The sequence below is a fragment of the Dama dama genome, chromosome 9 (assembly GCF_033118175.1).
Source record: "Dama dama isolate Ldn47 chromosome 9, ASM3311817v1, whole genome shotgun sequence".
In the NCBI taxonomy this organism is placed as follows: domain Eukaryota; kingdom Metazoa; phylum Chordata; class Mammalia; order Artiodactyla; family Cervidae; genus Dama; species Dama dama.
Genome location: NC_083689.1, coordinates 13143270 through 13164290, shown reverse-complemented (window position 1 = coordinate 13164290; position 21021 = coordinate 13143270). Strand labels below are relative to the sequence as shown.

Sequence of the window (21021 nt, the reverse complement as noted above, 5' to 3'; positions counted from 1 at the left end):
CATCAAATCACATACATCAAGAAAATAGTTTATAATAATAGGCAGAAAAAATGCCTCAAAAATATGTCCACATCCTGATCCTAAGAACTTTTTATATACATACATAAAGGCAAATTACTGCAGAAGTTAATAGAAGTAGTCTTGTTCAGGTTTCAGAGGCTGTAATAGGCCTTTGATTGAACACAGACCCTGAAGGGAGTTACATGCCAAACTGCTGACCAACAGAAAGCTGTGTGTGCTCCATCATGTCCGACTTTGCCACCCAATGGATGGTAGCCCACTGGGCTCCTCTGTCCATGGGATTTTCCAGGCAAGAATACTGGAGTGGATTGCCATTTCCTCCATCAGGGGATCTTCCTGACCTGGGGATTGAACCTGCAACTCCTGCATTGGCAGGTGGATTCTTTACCACTGAGCCACTTGGGAAGCCCCATGAATTACCTTGGTTTGTATAAAGTCATTACAATGGACTTCTGAATGTGGAGGAAAGAGGAAGAAAAATTGGAGTCAGAGATTTGAGGATGCTACACTGCTGGCTTTGAAGATGAGGAAGGACCATGAGACAAGGAATGGAGATGCCTCCAGAAAGTAATCTAGGAAGGCAAGACCTTCTTCCCTAGAGTGTCCGCATGGATCCCAGATCTCCCAGACATCTTATATGCAGCTCAATAAATGAGTTTTGACTTCTGACTTCTAGAACTTCACCTGTAAATGCAGGTACAAAGTTTATAATTAGAGACACAGATGAACAACAAGTGGAGGAGCACATAGAGAAATGCATTTTTAGTTAAGATAGAAGCAAGGCAGAGATGCACAGCTGGAGAGAAAGGGTGTGGGCATCCCCCCAGTGAGGAGGAGCACAGTCAAGTGTCAGTTAAGTGATTTATATGGGTCAGTTCTCTCTGGTCTTTATTTACCTTCAGCCAATTATTTGGCCTCTTTTTCCACCCTGACCTACCCTGGGACTCTCCCTTGGGTGCACCCCCACCCCTCAGCCAAGATAGATCTCGAAGTGAAGGCTTCTGGGAGGAGCAAGACTCTTTATGGCCTGGCGTCATCCCCTGAGTTTTGACCCCCAAATAACTTTCTGAGCATGTGCAGTGTCTCCCTAGTCCTAAAAGCAGGGGTGGGGAAAGGGGGAGGGGGGAGTGGAGATCCCTTAATCCTTTGCTTTGTCTTCACCATGTCTATACATTAAGGTGTTTACAAGAGGTGAAGACTGGCTATTTACCCTGTTTCTGTTATCACTTCCATTTCAGAGGTCAAACAAAAGGCTGATTGTAAATGCCTTGAACTGGAGCCCACCTATCTCTTGTCTCAGGAAATGCAAAGAGGAGGCCAGTTGTAAATGTTTAACCTGGAGCCCATCTATGTCCTGCCTCACTTTGACCCTCTGTGGTCTAACTAGTACTCTCAAGGTGCTGTTGAAATAATATATTAGCAAAAGAGTGATGACATATACTAAAATACGGTTATTAATTTCAAGTTTCATTATAATGTCTGCTTTCACCTAATTTCTTTCCCTTTTCACCTATCCTCATGTCTTGGCTTCATGCAGAAATGCTACTCTTCAAGGACCATTCTCTTCTTGACTTTGTGTAACAATATGTAGTTCCTAAACCGTTGTCTTATTCTTTAACTAAATATGGATATTGTTGCTTGGTTATGAAATTATTTTCTTGAGTGGTCATTAGCTTACAATATTTCCAAAACTCCCTTAAAATCCTCTCTCTATCTTTAACCCTCTAGTGATATTTCTAAACTATTTAATTATCCTACTCTATCCCTAACAAGTGCTTAATTGAGAGAATAAATACATAAATAACACACACATGTACATACTTCATAATTTTGAATGTGTTCTTTTGACTACACAAGTACTTTTATAGTTTCAGATTTTCTCACAGCATCCTTCTTCACAAATTATGCTAATTTTTTTCATATTACCTTTAGAAGTAGGGAAAGGGGCGCTGGGGAATTGCATTTGTAAAAAATACCTAAGAAAACAGTAAAATTATCATATACCTTCTCAAGTTGTATAAAAGTGGAAGCAGGCAGTACATACTCTAAACTGTTATATGACTCTATGACCCAGCAATCCCACTTCTGGGCATACACACTGAGGAAACCAGATCTGAAAGAGACACGTGCACCCCAATGTTCATCGCAGCACTGTTTATAATAGCCAGGACATGGAAGCAACCTAGATGCCCATCAGCAGATGAATGGATAAGGAAGCTGTGGTACATATACACCATGGAATATTACTCAGCCATTAAAAAGAATTCATTTGAACCAGTCCTAATGAGATGGATGAAGCTGGAGCCCATTATACAGAGTGAAGTAAGCCAGAAAGATAAAGAACATTACAGCATACTGTCACATGTATATGGAATTGAGAAAGGTGATAACGATAACCCTATATGCAGAACAGAAAAAGAGACACAGAAATACAGAACAGACTTTTGAACTTTGTGGGAGAATGTGAGGGTGGGATATTTCAAAAGAACAGCATGTATGCTATCTATGGTGAAACAGATCACCAGCCCAGGTGGGATGCACGAGACAAGTGCTCCGGCCTGGTGCACTGGGAAGACCCAGAGGAATCGGGTGGAGAGGGAGGTGGGAGGGGGGATCGGGATTGGGAATACATGTAAATCCATGGCTGATTCATATCAATGTATGACAAAACCCACTAAAAAAAAAAAAAAAAGAAAAGAAAGTCATTTATATAATTTTAAAAAAATAAATAAATAAATAAATAAAAATAAAAAAAATATATGACTTTCTAAATTCTTCCACTGGTACAGTTTAAATGAGTACAGCTTACTGCTTGTAATTTTGCTTTAATAAATTTATTAGAATTTTAAAAATGTAATGTCCATGTCAAGGTAGGATCCGGAGCAAATATAGCTGAGTCACAGCTGACTGGGAGGGGAGATATCTCTTCCAACTGACAAAAATTAAGGTTTCATATGTGTGTATTAAGGTAGTCAAATTAAGGTAATTCACATTTAAGAAATTTATTTCCCCTTGCAGATTAGAAGCTTAACCTCAACATATGAAAGTCGTTCAGTGACAAATTCAAGACAGAAGAACAGTACAACTATACACAACATCGTGGATGAGCCTTTGAAATACAAGGTGGAGATTCATGCCTGACTAGAGACTCATGAGAAGCTCTGCAGAGATCAGAACAACCTCACACTGTTCCATCTCGTTTGAAAAGAGAGACGCTATATTAAACAATTTTATTTTAGGCAAGTTTGTATGCAGCAATAACTAAATGATGAAATAATCAAACTGGATGAAACTGAGAGCTATAACAATAAACTAATTCTATGTATTCCAGGAACTTGTTCTGATAGTTGAAGATAACATTCATAATCACTCAGTTGTTCAAGTTTGTTTCATATTGCTCCAGTGGGGTCCCTTTGATGTCCCATGGCGAGGTTGGAAGGACATGGATGTTTGCACAACACCTACATCCCCAAATCACATACCTGAAGAGAATCTGAGTTTTCTACGTGTCATCCTTTAATAATGAGGATGATACTTAATGGGTATTATTAATACTGTTCATTCTCTGCCCCCATAGAGGTCTGACAAAATTATGAATAGATGGAGATATTTTATTAAGAGAAATGGAAAGAATAATAATTACTGAAAGCACTGGAAATTTCTAATCAGGAATAAAAAATAATTTAAAAAAATATCCCACCAGTCCTTCAACTTAAAGAACGTACCTTTCAAACAGATACTCATAGTCCATATTTTAATGAATCTATGAATCATCTGAAAAACATAGATTTTTGAAAAGTAATAAATGCATGACTTTCATATTTTTCTTCATCTTATATAAAGTGAAGTCTAAGTTCATATTATATCAACCTATTTTTTCATATGTGTCTCTCAGTGTAGATTTCACTTGGAAACATGTAGTATATTATCAGTATTTGCCAGTAATGATGGAAGACACAGTGGACACCAGCTCTATATGACAGCAAGATCCTACTTAGTAGAAAAATATGCTATGACCAGTGATAACAACCAGTAATTTAAAACTTGTATTATCAAGAAGAGTAGTTAGAACAGGAATATGCACAGAATGATGTTGAGAAAAATTAAAACTACATTCTCAGTTTTCCCCTGTTATAAACTTATTAATAGTTGTGAATGCCAAAAGTAGCAATCTTCCCCCATAGGGGTTGAATAATGCATAACTCTTCTTTTAGTCAAGCAAAAGACAACAATGCTCACTCTAGCCTTACTATTTCATCTGAGGAGAAATTATTCTTAAGAGATCCATGTAGCACCTTGAGATAAATGGGAATTTCCAATGTTTCATATCCAAGACTGGAAATTCGGGAGAGTAGGAAACTTAAAAAGGAGAAATGTTGGATATCAGACATCACAAAGCATAAAAGTGAGTTACATAAATTGTATAAAGTTGAAATCAAAATAAAAATTTCAAGAAAAATAGAAGAAGCATCCTCTATTTCCCCAATCTGACCAAACAATGGCAACACTGGGTTCAATGTTTGAGCTCTGCTACTACAGGTACTTCTTAAGATCTATAACAATAGGACCTTTTAAAATCACCTTTCCAAAAAAAAAAAATAATAAAAAAAAAATAAAATCACCTTTCCAAAGAGTTTTCTCAGACCCTTCTTTAAGTCTTTATTCCTCAGACTGTAGATGAAGGGGTTCAGCATGGGTGTGACCACAGTGTACATCACCGAGGCTGTTGCACTTGAGTGTGAGCTGTGAGTACCCGCCAAGCTAAGATAAACACCTAAGCCTGTACAATAAAATATCGAGACAACTAAGAGGTGTGATGCACAGCTGGAAAATGCTTTATACTTCCCCTGAGCAGATGAGATTTTATGTATGGAGGAAACTATCTTAGAGTAAGAGTAAACGATACATATAAGGGAACCACCAGCCAGAAACACAGCTTTAAAATACATCTCCAAATTGTTGAGAAAGGTGTCAGAACAGGCAAGTTGGATCATCTGATTGAGTTCACAGAAAAAATGGGGGATTTCTAAGACTGTACAGAAGGACAGTCTCCACATCATTAAGCTTTCTAACAAGGAGTTCAGGATGCTGATGACCCAGGACAGCAGCACCATCAGTGCACAGAGCTGGGGGCTCATGATGACCGTGTAGCGCAGGGGGTGGCAGATGGCCACAAAGCGGTCATAGGCCATCACAGTCAGGAGGAAGACGTCCAGTCCTATAAAGAGCGTGAAAAACTGCATCTGGATAATGCAGCCTTTGTAGGTTATAACTTTACTCAGTGTCCAAATGTTCTTCAGCATCTTTGGGATGGTGGTGGAGGTAAGGCAGATGTCTACAAAGGACAGGTTGGAGAGGAAGAAGTACATGGGGGTGTGGAGGTGGGAGTCTGAGCTGACGGCCAGGATGATGAGCAGGTTTCCAACCACAGTGATCAGGTACATGGAGAGGAAAAGCCCAAATACGAGGGGCTGCAGTTCAGGTGACTCTGAAAACCCCATGAGAAGAAATTCTGAGCTTCCTGTTTGGTTCCTTGCTGTTACACGGTGGGTATGATTACCAGGAACCAGGTAAATAGCATGACTGATTTCATACAAACTGGCATTATTCACATTTTTTAAATGGGACCATATATTTTTTGTCATGAAGAAGTTAATTTCAGTATTTTGTTCATGGATTTGAATCTTTTTAGGGATTTACCTGTGCCATCTGTAATTAGCAGGTTTTTCCTCAAGATGTCATGTATTCAAGTCTTTAATGAGAAACTCTTTCATGTATTTGAGGAATTTGTTTTGAATTGAGACAAAGACCAGGTACTGTACATGCAATAAATGCAGGGTTCTGAAAGACAAAAATTCCAAGATCCAGTTATGGAGAAGAGAAGCAAATAAAAAACAATAGGAAGTGTGTCCAATGGTTATTGATGCTACGAAGATAAAGCAGATATAATAGACAGAGTCAGGGAAAGGTGCTATTTTTAATTACATGTTCAGGAAGAAACTTCGAACAAGGTGATATTTGAGCAGATTGCAAGGAGGAGAGAGCCAGTGACGTGAGCATAACTGGGAAAGTGTGTACCTGGCAAGGGAAGAGCCAGTGCAAGGGCCTGGAAAGTGCTCATGTAAGATGGTTCAGTCCAGAAAACGAAGTCACTCTAATGAGGGACATGAGCAGGAGAGTGAGAGAAGAGAGATGGTGTCAGAAGATGTAGAGAAATGAGATGGCCTTCCTGCTACTGCTGAAGCTTCAAGACACGGAGTCCCCTTATCAATGTTATGTACTTTCAGAACTTACGAAATTCAATTTTAGAAGACTATATGAAACAAAACTGATAGATCCAAAACCAATCTCTATATATGTATACATATATGTGTGTGTATATATACACATATATATGTTAGTTATAATTTAATATCAGTGTGGGTCATGTTGCAGTGAAATGGGAAAAAAGGGGAGTGAGTTTTTCCTGTCCCTTTCCTAAGAATCAAGCAGATATGGATAACAGTGAGTAGGCCTGAACATCCTTTAGTTTTTATTTCAACTGTTCCTAATCTGTAGTCTTTAACTGAGTTTGCTTTTCTGCCCCCAAAGTCTGCAGGAGCTACATTTTGCATCTTTTATCCTTTTCTGCTGTTGTTGTTCAATCGCTGAGTCATGTCATACGCTTTGTGACCACATGGACAGCAGCACTCCAGGCTTCCCTGTCTAACCCTAACTCTAACCCTGACTATCTTTTGACTCTATGCTAAATACATCCTTTATCTAGTGCTTACCTTTACAGCACTCTCCCCCTTTGGATTCTTTTCACATATCAGAAAGAAGGTCATAGAGGCCCCTCACTGCCAGACTCAATTACTAGGTTACTGATGCCAGCCTATGACTGTTTTTGAAACAATACAAGAGGAAGAAGATAAGATCCTTGCACATTTGTTCCTCATCACCAACCCCTGACTGTGAGCCTTCATCTTATATAAGCCCCTACGATCTCAGTGAGGGAGCAGTGAGCAGTGGCATGAAGCAAGATCTAAATTCCCTGCCCAGGAATTGAACCTGGGTATCCCGGATGAGAACCAGGAATCCTAGCCACTGTTCACTAAAAAATATAATCACAGCCTGAAAGTAGAGAGCTATTTTGTTTGGTGGGAATGTTAAGGACTCAGAGCCAGGGAGATAGAATCTCAGTAACTCTGAGAAAACTGCTCCAAGGAGGCAGGAGTGGAAGTCAGGCTATATACAAGTTTGCAACAAAGGGAGCAGGCAGTCTGAACATCAAAGATCAGGTATCAAGTCAAGGAATTTACCATTTTATGCATGAGAAAATGCAAGCCTCTGGGCTCACTGAATTCATTCCTTTCATATGCACTTCAGCTATCTGGTGCCAATCCTGTTTCCTTGTTCACCTTGCTTCTTGCAATCCCCCAGCTCCTCAGCAATCAACTTGCAGGTGGCAGCATCTGCTGGATCATAGATTGGGGAGCTCACATTCACATTTGGAGGCCAGAAATCAATGATGGCTGTGACTTGTCTTGTTTATTGATATGGCAGGAGACATTTTTGTTTCTCACCACCAAACCAACAAGGGTTATAGGCTAGAAGCTGCTTTTCTCTGGATTTTTGCTCCCACTGAAAAATGTGTGTATCAGAGAGGCAGAAACCATAAATGTAGGTACAAAGTTTCCTATTAGAGACACAGAACAACAAGTGGGAGCGCACATAGAGTAATGGTTTGTTTAGTTGAGGTAGAAGCAAGGCAGAGATGCACACCCAGAGAGAAAGAGTGTGGGCATCTCCCCAGTGAGAGGGTTAATCACTTATATAGGCCAGTTCTTTTGGGTCTTCATTTTCCTTCAGGCCAATTACCTGCTTTCTTTTTCCACACCCGACCTACCCTGGGTCTCTCACCTGGGTTGCAGGTTCACACACCCCCTCAGCCAAGATAGATTTCAAAGTTAAGGCTTCTGGGAGGAGCAAGACTCATTATGGTCTGGCATCATCCTTTGACTTGTGACCCACAAGGAGCCCTTCTGAACATGTGTAGTGTCTCCCTTGTCCCAAAAAGAGGGAGGAACAGAAATTCCTCCATCCTTTACTCAGATCGAGTTTCGTCTCCCTTTGTCCTTGCTATGGTTACTTCCCTGAGATATTTACAAGAGACAAAGACTGCCTATTTCTGTTGTTACTTCCATTTTGGAGGGCAAACAGGAGGCTGGTTATAAATTCCTCAACTGGAGGTCACCCATCTCTTGTCTCAGGACTTGTAAACAGGGGGCTAGTTGTAAACATCTAACCTGGGTCCCTTCTGTCTCCTACATCCCCTAGACTCCTCATGGAGAGAGGCACAGTTCTTGAGGCATTAGCCTGCTGTGTTCCCCCTCTGCCAGCTGAGAATTAAAGTCACCTTTCTATTTCCTCCAAACTCTGTCTCCCTATATTTTATTCAGCTTTGGTGGGCAGAGAAAGCCAAGATTTTGGCCTGCAAAAGCCACTAATTCACTTGTGGATTACCAAAATCTTGGGAATAAAATTGAATGAGAGAAAATCTTTTAAAATATTGAGAGGAAGTAGTATCTGAATTATCACTTCCTCTTACACAGACCTGTGTGTGTGCACACGCTCAGTCTCTCAGTCACATCTGACTCTCTGCGACCCCATGGACTGTAGCCCACCAGGCACCTCTGTCTATGGGATTCTCCAGGCAAGAACACTTGAGTGGGCTGCCATTCCCCTCTCCAGAGGATTTTCTCCACCCAGGAGATAAAACCAGATCTCCTGCATTGGAGGCAGATTTTTTGCTGGCTCAGCTACCTGGGAAGCTTCATTACAAGAGACAAAAGGATTCAAATACACATATGGAAGACAAGGGTGATTTTCGTCAAGTGTAAAGATTGCCTTAACACAGAAGGAAAGGAACAGTGAGGAACAGTAGATATGGAAAGTAGTTGGATATATGCAAAGAGTGATTTAATAACACCGAGTATGCAAAAGAGGGGCTTCCTAGATGTCTCGGCGGTAAAGAATCTGCTTGCCAATGCAGGAGACTCAAGAGACATGGGTTCGATTTTGCAAATACTTATATATATACCTATTGATGCTTTTGAACTGTGGTGTTGGAAAAGACTCTTGAGAGTTCCTTGACCTGCAAAGAGAACAAACCAGTCCATCCTAAAGGAGATTAGTCCTGAATATTCATTGGAAGGACTGATGCTGAAGCTGAAGCTCCAATACTTTAGCCACCTGATGAGAAGAACTGACTCATTGGAAAATCTTTCCCTGATGCAGGGAAAGATTGAGGGCAGGAGAAGGGGATGACAGAGGATGAGATGGTTGAATGGCATCGCTGACTCGATGGACATGAGTTTGAGCAAGCTCCAGGAGTTGGTGATGGACAGGGAAGCCTGGCGGGCTGCAGTCTACAGGGTCACAAAGAGTCGGACAGGACTGAGTGACTAAACCGAATTGATATATATATATAGCTACACTAACTAAATGGTAAAGAAAAAAATCGATTAAAAATTCCAATTCTTTGAGGATACAAACAAACAAACAAAAAAAAAGAAATAGAAAAAAAATTGAATTTGCTATAAAAGCAAAGGACTTAAGCAGTAGAAAAACAGTCAAATAGAGAATGTAACTAGCAAAGTATTCTACAAATATATTCAGTCTTACAGGTAGAGAAATGATTGCAAACTAAGCCCATAAACATTCACATTTTCACACAATATTTTTTTATTTGAATACTAACTCAAGATATTGTGAAAAGCTTGTGTCACAACAGCCATTTTAAGGTAATGTTTGCCTGCATTTCTTGGGTAGGGTCTTAAAAAAAAATTTAAAAAACACTGTACTTACATCACTGCACATGCCTCCACAACACCCTGATACTCTCTTCCAATTAGTTGCAAACGTCCTTGGACTTAAGTTCTAATTTAACTGGAGTAATTTACACCTCCCATTTCCTCTTCTAATTGAATTTCCACGTCCACTATTGGGGCTTACCAGGTGTCTCAGATGGTAAAGAATTTCCCTGCCAATTCAGGAAACACAGGACACAACAGTTCCGTCCCCAGGTCAGGAAGATCCCCTGAAGAAGAAAATCACAACCCACTTCAGTATTCTTGCCTGGAGAATTCCATGGACTGAGGAGTCGGGTGGGCTATAGCCCAAAGATTTGCAATGACCCTTGCATTGTAGAGTTTAATGTTCCCTTTTACTTCTGGCTTCATAAATTAATATATTAAGTTGTTAAGCACAAAAACAACTCCAGTGATCTTAGCTCTGGGTTAGTCTGGACTGCCTCTCAGGTGAACTCAGGTAAAGGTTCTTGCCTTGCATTCCCTTTCACCTTCTCCTGCAGTATTTACTGGACTATTGAACTCACCTGGGTGGAGTCTCTGAGAGGAAGGTCTCAATATAGATGTCAAAATCCTCTTGGATGGTTGATGATGGAGAAAGAAGGTGTGTTTCCAGATGTTACAGTGGGATGGAGTCAAACATGGGTTTGCCAGCAGGAGTTATGACTCCAAAAGCAACAACCACATCCTGGCTAGACCAAGGTTGCCCAGGTTGAGGGATGCAGAAGAGGATATATTTACTCCTTGTGTCTGCTCATTAGCACATTTCCCTCGTTATCCCCACCTCTAAGTAATTGACTCCCCATAGGACCAGACAGGAAGATTTTCCTGTTTATTCTGTTTGTTCAGGAGACAATGTAACAAGCCAGAAAAATCAGTATTTATTATTCCTTCCATCATCTCATCTGTTCTCCAGAGGAATAAACCTTAAGATCCCCACACCAAATCCCATTCCTGAGTTCACATTTTCTCCAGAGTCTAAGCTTGAGGCTTCTTTCTTGATTAGTCCATAATCAATTGCATGCATGCTTGCTCAGTCATGGAGAAAGAAATGGCAAGCCACTCCAGTATTCTTGCCTGGAAAATCCCGTGGACTGAGGGAGGAACCTGGTCCATGGGGTCACATACAGTCGGACTTGACTGAGCGACTTCACTTCACTTCACTTTGTCAGGAAGCATTTACCAAGAGGCTTCCTGTGTGCTGTTTTGGATCTGTCAAGAACCCTCTGGCCCTTATTGATTCCTGAATATTCAGGAATTAAGAGGAGAGGCACGCCTTTCCCGGGGCTGAGGAATCCAGGCATTTCTTATTACAGTGATAAGTACCCTCTTCCTTTTTATGAGCCATATGGTAAAAGGTGATTGTTTGCAACTCTCTCTCTTTGATAGGGATCGTCTTATGTTTTGTAAGTCTGGAATTTTAATCTTTGTCTTTGCTGAGAATAACCACCTTGTAAGACAGTATATATGCCCACACCATGTTGATTAAAACACCTTTGCTCCATCAGAGCTTTGATCCCTGTGTCTTCCTTCCTTCCTTTCTTCCTTCCTTCCTTCCTTCCTTCCTCCCTCCCTCCCTCCCTCCCTCCCTTCCTTCCTTCCTTCTTTCTTTCTTTCATCTTTCTACCTCTCTATTTCTGGCCAATTCCTTGGAGCGCGGAGGCCCGCTGAGCTCACTTTCTTGCCCGGGCTTCTAGGACCCTCTCGAGAAGGCGCACTGTGCCTTCACCCACTCGAGAGGGCGCCTGGTGCCTACGTGCAGCAGCGCGAGCCCTAAGAACAGGACTCTATTGGCTTTCCACGTAAACCAAGGGATATCAGCCTCTTTCTCTCTCTTACTCTCGGAACTACCAGGTTCCGGTCCATTAAAGGACCAACAAGCGCTATCAGCCTCTTTCTCTCTCTTACTTTCTTATCGTTGACTCCGGACCACCAAGTTCCGGTCCACACTTCACTTCACTTGCTCAGTCATGTCTAACTATTTCCACCCCATGGGCTATAGGCTCCTCTTTCCATGGGATTCTCCAGGCAAGAATATTGGAATGGGTATCCTTTCCCTTCTCCAGGGGATCATCCCAACCTGGGGATCGAACTCAGGTCTCCCACGCGACAGGTGGATTCCTTACCAGCTGAGCCACAAGGGAAGCCCAAGAATACTGGAGTGGGTAGCATATGCCTTCTCCAGGGTATCTTCCCAGCCCAAGAATACTGGAGTGGATCTCCAGGAGATCTTCCCAACTCAGGAATCAAAGTGAGGTCTCCTACATTGCAGGCAGATTCTTTGCCATATGAGCTATCAGGGAAGCCTGCTCATTTGTTAGTAGTGCTGTTTATTATCCTATGACACATTCAGAAATAATGATATTTAGGCTTGGGAAGATTACATTTTCACAATTACATTCAAAACAAAGAAAGACTATTTTGCACTTTCTTGAAATGTACAAGTGGAATCAGGCAGAATGTACTCGGTTTGTATATGGTTATTTCATTTGTACAAACCATACATTTTATTTTATTTTTCTTGCTCTATTGACAGGTAATTCACCTATCATATTGTGCAAGTTTAAGGTATACAATATAATGATTTGTTATATTTATATATTCCCAAACAATTACTCAATAAAGTTAGTTAACACCTTGGTTGCCTCAGCAATTGATCTTTTCTTGGGTGAGAACAGTTAAGATTTACTCTCTTAGCACATTTCAAGGATATATTTTAATGGCAGTTAACTTCTGCCACCAGGCTGACTCTTAGATCCTCAAAATTTATTCATCTTATAACTGGAACTTTGGACTTTTTGACCAACATCTCCCCAAATTCCCCACTCCCCAGGTTCTGGAAACCAGCATTCTATTCTTTATTTCTATAACGCTGGACGGTTAGATTCCACATATACGTAAGATAACACAGTATTTGTTTTTCACTGACTAAATTATTTCACACAGCATGATGTCCTCAGAGTTCAACCATATTATTACTAGCGGCAGGATTTCATTCTTTATTACTGTCAAAGATATTATAATATACATACAGAAAACATTTTAAAAAATCCATTCACAGACCAATGGACACTTGGGTTGTATTCCTGTCTTGCATATAGTGAGTAACGTTGCAATGAACATGGTTGTACATATCTCTTCAAGAGACTGAATTTAGTTCTTTGGATATATGCCCAGATGTGGAAGTGCTAGATAATAGCCCAGTTTTAGGACTTTCCTGGTGACTCATATGGAAAAGAACCTGCCTGCAATGCAGGAGAGGTAGTTCAACTCCTGGGTTGGGAAGATCCCCTGGAGAAGGGAATGGCAACACACTCCAGTATTCTTACCCGGAGAATTCCATGGACAGAGGAGCCCGGCGGACTATGGTCCTTGGTGTCACAAAGAGTCAGACAGAACTAAACGACTAACACTTTCAGTTTTTTTCACTTTCATCCCAGTTTTATTTTTCATTTTTGAGTAACTTTTATACTTTCTTTTGCTTAGTGGCTGTACCATAAATTACATTAACACCAATAGTGTGCATGAGTTCACTTTTCTGCACATCCACACCAACACTAAGCTCTCATTTTTTTTCAGTTCAGTTCAGTCTCTCAGTCATGCCCGACTCTTTGCAACCCCATGGACTGCAGCACACCAGGCATCCCTGTCCATCACCAACTCCAGGGACTTGCTCAAACTCATGCCCATCGAGTCGCTGATACCATCCAACCATCTTTTTTTTTTAAATTTTTTATTGAGGTAATATTTCAATAGTTCATTTTACTGAGGTGATATTAGTTTACAATATTATAAATGTTTAATGTTCCAACATTAGATTTTGAATTCTCTATATACAGTGGTGTGCTCACCACCAATATTTTGTCGTTGTTGTTGTTTTCATCTGTTAATATTATTCACTTTCTTTATTCATTTTGTCCTCCATTCATCACATCCTTTCCCTCAGGTAACCACTACTGTGTTCTCTTTATCGATATGTACATTTTTGTTTTGTCTGTGAATTGATATTTTTTATAGTCCACATGTATGTGAAATTATATAGTATTTGTCTTTTGCTGTCATTTCTTTCACTTAGCATAATACCCTCAAGATCTTTCCATATTGTTACAAATACTAATGTTCCAATCTTTTTACCTAAGTAATATTGCAACCAGAGGAGGCAATGGTAACCCACTCCAGTACTCTTGCCTGGAAAATCCCATGGACGGAGGAGCCTGGTAGACTGCAGTCCATGAGGTCGCGAAATTGGACACGACTGAGCGACTTCACTTTCACTTTTCACTTTCATGCATTGGAGAAGGAAATGGCAACCCACTCCAGTGTTCTTGCCTGGAGAATCCCAGGGTTGGCAGAGCCTGGTGGGCTGCCACCTATGGGGTCACACAGAGTCGGACACGACTGAAGCGAATTAGCATCAGCAGCAGTATTGCAACTGTATGTCTATGTTTATATATGCACTCATATGTATCCTTTATCCATTTTGTATATCCTTTATCCATATAGCCTTTATCCACTCTTCTGTTGATGAGTACTTAGGCTATATCTATATCTTGGCTATCATAAATATGCAGTCATGATCATAGTGATACATATTAATTAGTATTTTCATTTACTTGGAAAAGGGTTTTCCCTGGTGGCTCAGTGGTAAAGAGTCTGCCTGCCAATGCAGGAGACACAGGAGACGAGGGTTCGATCCCTGAGTCAGAAATTTCCCCTAGAGAAGGAAATGGCAGCCCACTCAATTATTCTTGCCTGGAAACCCCGTGGACAGAGGAGCCTGGGGGGCTACAGTCTGTGAGGATGCAAAGAGTTGGACACAACTGAGCACACCTGCACCTTTTACTTGGACAGATACTCAGGAATGAAATTCCTGGATCATAGATTAGTTCTAAAACTCTGGAGGAACCGCCATACTGTTCTCCATAGTGATTACACCAACTTACATTCCCACCAATAGTGTAAGAGAGTTCCGTTTTCTCCACATTTTCACCAGCATTGTTGGTTCTTATGTATTGATAATAGACATTCTGACAGATGTAAGGGAGAATCTCATTGTGGTTTTTATTTTTTAGTTTCTCTGTTCATTTTTGATTGTTGTTCTTTTTACATAGGACTTCTCTCCCATCAATCCCAATGCTTTTTTAAATTTTTATTTTTATTGTAGGATAATTACTTTACAATATTGTCATGGGTTTTGTCTTACAACAACATGAAAAGATCATAGATATACATACGACCCCTCCCTCTTATACCATCCCTCCCACCTTCCTCCCCGTCTTACCACTCTAGGTTGTCACAGAGCACCAGCTTTGGGTTCCCTGAGTCATCCAGCAAACTCCCACTGGCTACCATTTTACTTATGGTGATGTATATATTTCAGTGCTCTTCTCTTCTGATTTGCATTTCCCTAAAAATTAATGTTGATCTGCCATGAGTCTTCTTTTGAAAAAATATTGTTCAGTTGTTCTGCTCATGTTTCATTTTTTTTCTTTTTCATTTATATGATATTGAGTTGTATGAACTGATTATATATTTTGGATATTAACTCCTCGTCAGCTGTTTTTTGTAACTATGTGCTCCTATTCTGTAGCTTATCTTTTGGCTCAGTAGATATGTATCATTTTCTGTTTTTGAATTTAATTCTGACTGATTTGTTTATTTTTTTGCATCTATTTCTTTTGCTTTAGAGCAGAGTTCCAAAAAATATTACCATGATTTATGACAAAAAGTATTCTGTCTACTTCCACTTCGAAGAGTTTTATGGTTTCAGGCCTTGCACTGGGGTTTAAAAATCTCATTTTTATACATAATGCAAGGAACCTATAAGGCACTAAGATCTAAACATAACTTTTGTAACTAAGAAGCATTTTCTGATGAGGGATGGATAGCTATTAGCTAGTAATAGAAAGCTGAAATTGCTAGTTGTTTTAGCAAAACTGTCATAAATCCAAGCAATGTACAACCCAAGGATTTGTATTTTTAAAAACCGAACAAAGTTAACATTTCTTGAAGATAGGAATTATGGTTTACAAGAGATATCAGGTATGACCTAAATCAAATCCCTATGACTATACAGTGGAAGTGAGAAATAGACTTAAGGGACTAGATCTGATAGACAGAGTGCCTGATGAACTGTGGACGGAGGTCCATGACATTGTACAGGAGACAGGGATCAAGACCATCCCCATGGAAAACAAATGCAAAAAGGCAAAATGGTTGTCTGAGGAGGCCTTACAAATAGCTGTGAAAAGAAGAGAAGCAAAAAGCAAAGGAGAAAAGGAAAGATATTCCCATTTGAATGCAGAGTTTCAAAGAATAGCAAGGAGAGATGAGAAAGCCTTCCTCAGCGACCAATGCAAAGAAATAGAAGAAAACAACAGAAAGGAAAGACTAGAGATCTCTTCAAGAAAATTAGAGATACTCAGGGAACATTTCATGCAAAGATGGGCTCAATAAAGGACAGAAATGGTATGCACCTAACAGAAGTAGAGGATATTAAGAAGAGGTGGCAAGAATACACAGAACTGTACAAAAAAGATCATCATGACCCAGATAATCACGATGGTGTGACCACTCACCTGGAGCCAGATATTCTGGAATGTGAAGTCAAGTGGGCCTTAGAAAGCATCACTATGAACAAAGCTAGTGGAGGTGATGGAATTCCAGTTGAGCTCTTTCAAATCCTGAATGATGATGCTGTGAAAGTGCTGCACTCAATATGCCAGCAAATTTAGAAAACTCAGCAGTGGCCACAGGACTGGAAAAGGTCAGTTTTCATTCCAATCCCTAAGAAAGGCAATCCCTAAGAATGCTCAAACTACAGCACAATTTCACTCATCTCACACGCTAGTAAAGTAATGCTCAAAATTCTCCAAGCCAGGCTTCAGCAATACGTGAACTGTGAAATTCCAGATGTTCAAGCTGGTTTTAGAAAAGTCAGAGGAGCCAGAGATCAAATTGCCAACATCCGCTGGATCATCAAAAAAGCAAGAGAGTTCCAGAAAAACATCTATTTCTGCTTTATTGACTATGCCAAAGTCGTTGACTGTGTGGATCACAATAAACTATGGAAAATCCTTCAAGAGATGGGAATACCAGGCCACCTGACCTGCTTCTTGAGAAACCTGTATGCAGGTCAGGAAGCAACAGTTAGGCCTGGACATGGAACAACAGATGGATTCCAAATAAGAAAAGGAGTACATCAAGGTTGTATATTGTCACCCTGCTTATTTAACTTATATGCAGAGTACATCGTGAGAAATGCTGGGCTGGAAGAAGCACAGGCTGAAATCAAGATTGCCAGGAGAAATATCAATAACCTCAGAAACGCAGATGATACCACCCTAATGGCAGAGAGTGAAGAATTCAAGAGCCTCTTGATGAAAGTGAAAAAGGAGTGTGAAAAGCTTGGCTTAAAGCTCAATATTCAGAAAACTAAGATCATGGCATCCGGTCCCATCACTTCATGGCAAATATATGGGGAAACAGTGGAAACAGTGGCAGACTTTATTTTTGTGGCTCCAAAAACACTGCAGATGGTGACTGCAGCCATGAAATTAGAAGACGTTTACTCCTTGGAAGGAAAGTTATGACCAACCTAGACAGCATATTAAAAAGCAGAGACATTACTTTGCCAACAAAGGTCCATCTAGTCAAGGCGATGTTTTTTCTAGTAGTCATGTATGGATGTAAGAGTTGGACTATAAAGAAAGCTGAGCGCTGAAGAATTGATGCTTTTGAACTGTGGTGTTGGAGAAGACTCTTGAGAGTCCCTTGGACTGCAAGGAGATCTAACCAGTCCATCCTAAAGGAAATCAGCCCTGAATATTCATTGAAAGGACGGATGTTGAAGCTGAAACTCCAATACTTTGGCCATCTTATGTGAAGAAGCAACTCTCAGAAGACCCTGATTCAAGGAAAGATTGAGGACAGGAAAAGAAGGGGAAGACAGCGGATAAGACAGTTGAATGGCATCAATGACTCAATGGACATGAATTTGAGCAAGCTCTTTCTCCTTTTCCTTTAGCTTCTTTTCTTTTCTCAGCTATTTGTAAGGCCTCCTCAGACAGCCATACCCTCTATGTCTAGCCATATTGTTGCAAATGGGAAGATTTCACTGTTTTATACCTAAGTAGTATTCTATTGTATAGAACACACCATCTTTGTCCATTCTTCTGCCAATGAACACTTTGGTTGAAACCATATGTTGATTATCTTAACTATGTGGCAATGGATATAGTAATACATATTATTTAGTGTTTTTTACATCTTTTGGATAAATACTCAGAAGTGGAATTGCTTAATCACAGCATAGTTCTAGTTCTAGTTTTTGAGGGACTTCTGTAGTATTATCTATAGTGGCTGCACCAATTTACATTCCTACCAACAGTGTAGAGGGTTTCCTTTTCTTGAGATCCTCTTCAAAATTCATTAATTGTAGACTCTTTGATGATAGCTATCCCCACAAGAGCAACGTGACATCTCATGCTTTTTTTGGTTTGCATTTCACTAGGAATTAGTGATACTGATCAACTTTCCATGTGTTGGTTATCCATCTGTATGTTTTCTTTAGGGAAAAAAAATGTCTATTCAGGTCTTTTGCCCGTTTTTTATTGAGTCATTTATTTTTTATATTGAGTTGTATGAGCTGTTTATATATTTTGGATTTTGATCCTTGCCAGTGATATAATTTGCAAATATTTTATCCCATTCTATAGGTGTCTTTTCATTTTTTAGATGGTTTCTTTTGCTGTGAAAAATCTTTTAAATTTAATTAAGTTCCATTTATTTTTGCTTTTATTTCCTTAACCGAAAGACAGAGATCCTAAACAATATTGCAATGATTTATGTCAAAAAAATATACTGCCCATGTCCTCACTACTCAGAATTTGATGATTCAGGTCTTACATTTAGGTCCGTAATCCATCTTGAAATTTTTCTTCATATGTGGTGTGAGAAAATGTTCTAATCTCATTGTTTTACACGTGGCTGTTTAGTTTTCACCAACTTCCCAAGTGGCTCAGTGGTAAAGAATCTGCCCACCAGTACAGGAGACACAGGTTCTATCCTTGAGTCAGGAAGATCCCCTGGAGAAGGAAATGGCAATCCACTCCAGTATTCTTGCCTGGGAAATCCCACCCGCAGGGAACCCTGGAGGGCACGTCCATGAGGCAGCAAAAAGCTGTACAGCACTGAGTGTGCACAAATGCCCATTCAGTTATGGCTGTGCAACTTGTTGAAGAGACTGATCTTTTCTCCATGGTGCATGCTTGCTTCCTCCCTTGTCATAGATTAATTGGTCACAACTGTTTGGGTTTATTGCTGGGGTCTTTATTCTGATCTATTGATTCATGAGTCAGTTTTTGTGCCAGTGTCATGCAGTTCTGAGTATGATATCTTGGTGCTGAGAGTACAGTCTGAATTCTGGGATCCTCACGACTCCAGCTTTGTTGTTGTCATTGTCGTTTCCCCAGGATTGCTTTGACAGTCTAGGTCTCTTGTAGCTTCATGTGAATTTTAGGATTTGGTTCTACTTCTGGGAAAAATATCATGAGTATTTTAATTCAGAGTGCATCAAATCTGTAGATTGCTTTTGGTTGTATGGCCATTTTAAGAGTATTACTTCTTGCACTCCAAGAGCACAGGAATGTCTTTTCATTTCTTTGTATTGTCTTTGATTTTTTTTCATCAATGTTTTATACATTATTGAATACAGATCTTATACCTCATTGGTTGAGGTTATTTCTAGGCATGTTTTATGTGATTTCAACTATATATTTTTTTACCTTTCTCCTTCTTATAGATGATCATTAGTGAATAAGGAGCTGTAGATTTCTGTATATTAATATTTTATCTTGCAACTTTTCTGATTTAATTTAATAGTTCTAATACACTTTTGGTAGAGACTTTGGATTTTTCTATTTAAAGTATCTTGCCTTCTACATCATGGCTTAATGAAAGACTCCTTTTGTCTCGCCCCTTCAATCAACAGCCAAGAAAACTTCCACAACACAAGAAAGGTGCCTCTGCACAACCTACCAAGATATCAGAGAACTCCACAAACCTGTACTTTTTTTTTTTAATTCAGTGGGTTTTGTCATACATTGATATGAATCAGCCATAGAGTTACACGTATTCCCCATCCCCGATCCCCCCTCCCACTTCCCTCTCCACCCGATTCCTCTGGGTCTTCCCAGTGCACCAGGCCCGGGCACTTGTCTCATGCATCCCACCTGGGCTGGTGATCTGTTTCACCATAGATAATATACATGCTATTCTTTCGAAACATCCCACCCTCACCTTCTCCCACAGAGTTCAAAAGTCTGTTCTGTACTTCTGTGTCTCTTTTTCTGTTTTGCATATAGGGTTATCGTTACCATCTTTCTAAATTCCATATATATGTGTTAGTATGCTGAAATGTTCTTTCTTTATCTTTCTGGCTTACTTCACTCTGTATAATGGGCTCCAGTTTCATCCATCTCATTAGAACTGATTCAAATGATTCTTTTTAATGGCTGAGTAATATTCCATGGTGTATATGTACCACAGCTTCCTTATCCATTCATCTGCTGATGGGCATCTAGGTTGCTTCCATGTCCTGGCTATTATAAACAGTGGAGCAATGAACATTGGGGTGCACGTGTCTCTTTCAGATCTGGTTTCCTCGGTGTGTATGCCCAGAAGTGGTATTGCTGGGTCATATGGCAGTTCTATTTCCAGTTTTTTAAGAAATCTCCACACTGTTTTCCATAGTGGCTGTACTAGTTTGCATTCCCACCAACAGTGTAAGAGGGTTCCCTTTTCTCCACACCCTCTCCAGCATTTATTGCTTGTAGACTTTTGGATAGCAGTCATCCTGACTGGCGTGTAATGGCACCTCATTGTGGTTTTGATTTGCATTTCTCTGATAATGAGTGATGTTGAGCATCTTTTCATGTGTTTGTTAGCCATCTGTATGTCTTCTTTGGAGAAATGTCTATTCAGTTCTTTGGCCCATTTTTTGATTGGGTCATTTACTTTTCTGGAATTGAGCTGCAAGAGTTGCTTGTATATTTTTGAGATTAATCCTTTGTCTGTTTCTTCATTTGCTATTATTTTCTCCCAATCTGAGGGCTGTCTTTTCACCTTACTTATAGTTTCCTTTGTAGTG

General features: G+C 40.0%; 1 protein-coding gene across 1 annotated transcript; it reads right to left on the bottom strand.

Annotated features, from left to right (window-relative positions):
- Window positions 1-4598: 4598 nt before the first annotated feature.
- LOC133061600 (olfactory receptor 7A17-like) lies at window positions 4599-5666 on the bottom strand. Its single transcript, XM_061149570.1, has one exon. The coding sequence runs from the start codon at window positions 5664-5666 to the stop codon at window positions 4599-4601; it is 1068 nt and encodes a 355-aa protein (XP_061005553.1).
- Window positions 5667-21021: the final 15355 nt, after the last annotated feature.